Consider the following 5,492-nt stretch of genomic DNA (forward strand, 5'->3'; position numbering starts at 1 on the left):
ACACACTAAATTCATGAAGACCAAGTGACTAAGCTAAATTGGCTATTAATTAGGACATAATATCCTTTGTTAATTAAATAGATATCATACATGTAAGTATTTTGTCTACCGTTGAATTCGACGGTGGCATAAGAATAAATTTGCTTTCCAATGAGGAGATTGCGGACTTCAAAGTCTGTGAATGTTTGATCTAATTTTCTACCGTATTTAATTTGTCACTTTCTTGACTCGTTCTTTCATTCTCGGTCTCTCATTTCTTGGGTGACTAGGTCAAGAGACTCCGTATCCTCTCTACTTGCTTAAATATCAAGAAACTACACTAACAAAAACATGCGAGTAGGATGGAAATCTCGGTTAGAAATCAACAGCGATCCCAAGTCAACCAAAAGTTGTGTAGTTGTGTATAAATGTTTATCGATTTGGTATTTGAGTCAAATCCAGCTAATAAATAGGCAGATAAGAGCTAGATTTTTAGTTCTCTTCGATGTTTCCTATTCTATGTGGATACTGAATATTTCTTACATCAATAAACTCAGGCTCTGGTCTTATTCTAATAAAGAGAGAAAAAAGGGGGAAAAAAGATAAGAGAGATTTATCCCATTGCCAACTATACGTGCAGGCAATAATATTATGCGGCATGCTCTTATAAGCGTCTAACCATTATATTTTAACATGCTTCCTTTAAAAAACCCAAACTCAAGTAGTGGCAGTGTCAATTTTTAGAAAATTCATTTTTAAATTCATGGCTGGTGGGATCTTAATTTGGGTTGCTATGATACTATCTTAATTCACTAAACGTTTGGCCAAAATTCTAAAGTTACGATGACGATTGCGGCGTTACATTTTTCTATTCAAACAGCATTACATACATCATCACCAGCTACACGCTCTTATCTTATAAATTTTGCATAATTAAATAGACGGGAGCCAAAACCAGGTCTGAATAGAATCAAGAATGTGATCGTTTTCCAAAATTTGAGGCCGGCCGAATCAAAAGATTCTAAATTTAATCATTTAGAAACTTAAACTAACAAGCCCAGATCAGCTACTGGCTGCAAACAGCAAACGGCCAATAAGGCGAAGACTAAGCCCTCTTGCCTCTTAAAGACCTACAGATTGACTCGTAGTCAAAGATTCAAGGCTGCTCTGTGTAGAAAACCAGACAGCGGATTGGACAATTGACCGAGGAATTAAATCTAGACAATAATAGTTGACTTGGACTCATCCACACAAAATAAGTAAATAACCATAATTAAAAGAGCTCGTTGGAGAAATATTGTATAGAGAATTTAGAGATGTCGGCAAGTGAAGGCAATCTCCATCTCCTCTTGCTTCTTCTCTCTTTGAGCTTTTGGTCTCCAAAAGTTAGAGCTGCGGATAAATCATTGGATGTCGGTGTGATTTTGGATACGAGCTCATGGATTGGGAACATAAGCTGGAGTTGCATACCCATGGCCTTGGAGGATTTCTATGTTGCAAATCCCAATTACACCACAAGGCTCAATCTTCATCTCAGGGATTCTGGAAACACTGCATTTGGAGCTGCAGTTGCAGGTATTTGTTCATTTATTGTCAAGTTGGAATATAGTAATTCTGTCTTGTTCAAGATAAAATAATAAAACTTAAGAATTAAACATAGTTACACTAAACAAAAAAAAAAAAAAAAACCCTGAACGTATCAGTATTTTGATACTAGTCCCTCAAGTCTTCATGTTTTCCGATTTCCCCCCTAAATTATATTAATATGCTGATATTAGTCCCTCTGTTGGTTTTAGTGTTCAAAACCCTAAACCATGGTTAGGTTAGACTAATCATAGCTGGTTAATTACCTAAAAACACCCATTTAATTTCCCCACCCAACAAAAATTCCCTACTTTCTCTCCCAATTCCCACTTCTTCTGCAGAAAAGCATTTTAAGAAATCGGACCATTGTTAATAGATCATCGGAGAAGGAGAGAGGTGAAACGGGTTCAGGTTTGGGGCTCTTATCTAGTTTGAGTTTAAAGGATATCTGGGTCTAGGTATTAGGACTTAGGGTTATAACTATCAATTAAAGAAGAAAATTAAACATAAGGGAATATTCCTCGGTATTTAGAACCTTAACAAACCAGAGGGACTAATATTAGCATAACAATGCAGTTTGGCGGACTAAATATCTTTGGAACAAATTTTCAAAATAAACCCATTTTATTTTTTTATTAAAAAATTCGACCCATTCTCATTTTATTTATCAAAATCGACCCATTTCGTGGCCACGTTAGCAGCGTGGCCACGAAATGGGTCGATTTTTTTTAATGACGCTACTAAATAATCGGGGTTGCCAACCCCGACTATTTAGCTATGTGCCAGCTAAAATAGTCGGGGTTTTCAACCCCGACTAATTTAGGATCTTGTTTAATTGGTCGGGGTTGGCAAACCCGACCAATTCGTAAGCCCATTTCGAAATGGTCGGGGTTCCTAAACCCGACCATATGGCAAAGACCTCTGGCCCAGTTGCCGAGTGGTGAAAACGGCTAAGGACAATAGTCAGGGTTCACAACCCTGACTATTTGTTAACTGGGTCCGCCCCTATATAAAGGCCACGACTTCTTTCTCCCCACTCCTGTTCGGTTCCAGCCGCGTCTCTCTCTCATTTTCGTCGCTCTCCTCCTCATAAACTCTCATTGAGCCACGAATATCTGATTTCAACGTTAAGTTTTGTACGGAATTTCAGTGTGAAAGATCTAACAGGTACTTTCTCTTCATTCTTTTCTCATTTGAAACGTAGAAATCTAGGGTTTTCTCTCCAAAACGAATTTATAGTGTTTGAACTCTATTTGTAGTGGTTTATTTAGAAAATTTATTCTTTTTGTAGTTAAAATTTGACATTTGGGGCATAAAATACTCAATTTTAGGGTTTAGGATTTTGGGGTCAATTTTAGGGTTTAGGATTTGGGGGTTTACTATTGTAATTGGATCTTAGGGTTGTAATTGGGGTTTATTGTAATTAGGGTTTAGGGTTGTAATTGATAATATTTTTTTAATTTTTTGCCAGATGAAGCTTATGTTAATAATGAATATGTTTAGTACGAAGAACCACCCCCCAACGAGTTTGAGGATGATGAGTGGGTTCGTTCTTCCACAATACATGATATGCGTATTAGCGAAAGTTCATCCAATAGAGGAGATGATGAGGTAGTCCCTTTCAGAGTTGGTGAATTATTTGAGACTAAAGACCAATTGGTTGATGCTATTCGTGATTACTCAATCAAAAAGTTGGTCAAATTCAAGCAAATTAAAAGCAATCGTACAAGTTATGAGCCAATCTGTTTTATGAATACACAAAGGCAAGGTCGAGCAGAGGGGAATGAATCTAATTACGCATGTCCTTGGAAGTTATATGAATTTGCCGAAAAGAAACATAATGGGTATTTTAGGATCACAAAATACTACGGTGTTCACATATGTAACAATCCAATGTTCGAGAGAGACCACAGTGGTGCCTCCGCCTCTTACATAGCTCGGTTGATTATGCCAATATTAAAGAAGAAGCTTGAACTAAAGCCCGATGACAAAATTGAGAGAGTGTCACATGATAAATGGATTGAAATATCGTATATCAAAGCGTGGAATGCAAGAAGAATTGCGATGACAAAAATATTTGGTGATTGGGAGAAGTCTTACGCGACTCTACCTCAATATCTTGATGCGATCAAAAAAATCAATGCTGGATCTGAATATAAACTCATAACCAAAGAGGTCAATCCGGGAGTTCATAAATTCACCTCTGTATTTTGGGTATTTAGTCCTTCGATCGAGGGATTTAAATTTTGTCGGTCGATCCTTCGCATTGATAGGACACACTTATACGGTAAATATAAGGGTGTATTGCTTGTCGCTACAGGAGTAGATGCAGATGGGGGCTTATTTCCTTTGGCATTCGTAGTTGTAAAGGTCGAGAACAGTGAAAATTGGGAGTGATTTTTTTCTTGCATCCAATTATATATTTTTAATGTGTTATCTCCTAGGAAAATTATTTTTATATCCTACAGGATGAAAGGTATTCCAAGAGCATTGTACAGAAGATTTGGCTCTCATCACAATCACCGCTATTGCTTACAACACATTAGAGTTAATTTTAAAAAGAGCTTTGGTCAAGTACATTTATAAAACCTTCTTTGGCAAGCAGGTGTTACACCCGAAACGTGTGTGTATGATCGGATACGGGATCAAATCAAGACAACATATCCAGCTGCACATGATTGGATTGAGAATAGTTTGGGAAGCGATTACGTCGACCGGTGGGCACTAAGTAAAGATGGAGGGAATCGCTATTGCATGATGACAACTAATTGTTCTGAAAGCTTCAATGGTGTACTTAAGGGGGCTCGAGCAATGCCCTTGTTCTGAAAGCTTCAATGGTGTACTTAAGGGGGCTCGAGCAATGCCCATACAGGCGTTGGTTGCGAGAACATTTTATAGACTAGATAAGTATTTTGTCAAGTGGCGAGAGGATGGAGCAAAGTGGGGGACGTTGTTCACTCCAAAAAATGAAGAGATTATAGGAGCTCGTGTCAAGCAGGCCAGATTGACTAAGATTGTGAGATTTGCTATAAATGAATGGGAGGTTACAGACAATCACGATCATAATTACACCGTCAATCTACGAGGGACACAATGCGCATGCACATGTAACATACCAGAATTACAAAAATTGCCATGTTCACATGTTATAGCGGTTACGACCAAGCAATTTGGGGGTGCAAATACATCGTATTACACATTCGCTTCTGAGTGGTATCAATCAAGCCACTATAGAGATTCATACACGAAACGATCATTTTGTGCACGTACAAGAAATGATCACGGTTCCCAAACCCGACCATTTTGTGGTAGGAAAATTTACCTCAGCTACCTTTCTGCCATATGGTCGGGGTTGCCAACCCCGACCAATTAGACAGGGTCCTAAATTAGTCGGGTTTGGCAACCCCAATAATTTTAGCTTGTATATAGCTAAATAGTCGGGGTTGGCAACCCCGACTATTTAGCGGCGTCATTAAAAAAAATCGACCCATTTCGTGGCCACGCTGCTGACGTGGTCACGAAATGGGTTGATTTTGATAAATAAAATGAGAATGAGTCGAATTTTTTAATAAAAAAATAAAATGGGTTTATTTTGAAAATTTGTTCAAATATCAAAACATGAAGATTTGGAGGACTAGTAAAAATACTGATGAACGAAAAAAAAAACATTGATTTACGAACTATAATGACAATTAAAATGAAAAAAATAACTCTTGCTAGTTTAATTGGTTTGTCCAACCATTGAAGCCCTCAAAAGGTAAACCATCGGATTATAGAAGCCCTCAGCTTTGTGGCTTAGGGGCTGTTTGGATAGGTTTTTTTGGGTGGTAAAAGAGGAGAAAGCTGTCAAAAATGTCAGCTTTTTGGCAGCTTTCCCCCAAAATCACCTTTTTAAGGGGTGATTTTGGGGGAAAGCTGCCAAAAAGCTG

At 37.9% G+C, this 5,492-nt stretch overlaps 1 protein-coding gene across 1 annotated transcript in view; it reads left to right on the top strand.

Annotated features, from left to right (window-relative positions):
- LOC109840486 (glutamate receptor 2.7-like) overlaps nucleotides 1,303-5,492 on the top strand; it is a 27,845-nt gene continuing 23,655 nt past the window's right edge. The window contains exon 1 of the mRNA XM_020409158.1: nucleotides 1,303-1,554. Within this exon, the coding sequence (XP_020264747.1) occupies nucleotides 1,452-1,554 (103 nt within the window). The 5' untranslated portion in view covers nucleotides 1,303-1,451. The remainder of the gene's footprint in view (nucleotides 1,555-5,492) is intronic.

The sequence above is a fragment of the Asparagus officinalis genome, chromosome 5 (assembly GCF_001876935.1).
Source record: "Asparagus officinalis chromosome 5, Aspof.V1, whole genome shotgun sequence".
In the NCBI taxonomy this organism is placed as follows: domain Eukaryota; kingdom Viridiplantae; phylum Streptophyta; class Magnoliopsida; order Asparagales; family Asparagaceae; genus Asparagus; species Asparagus officinalis.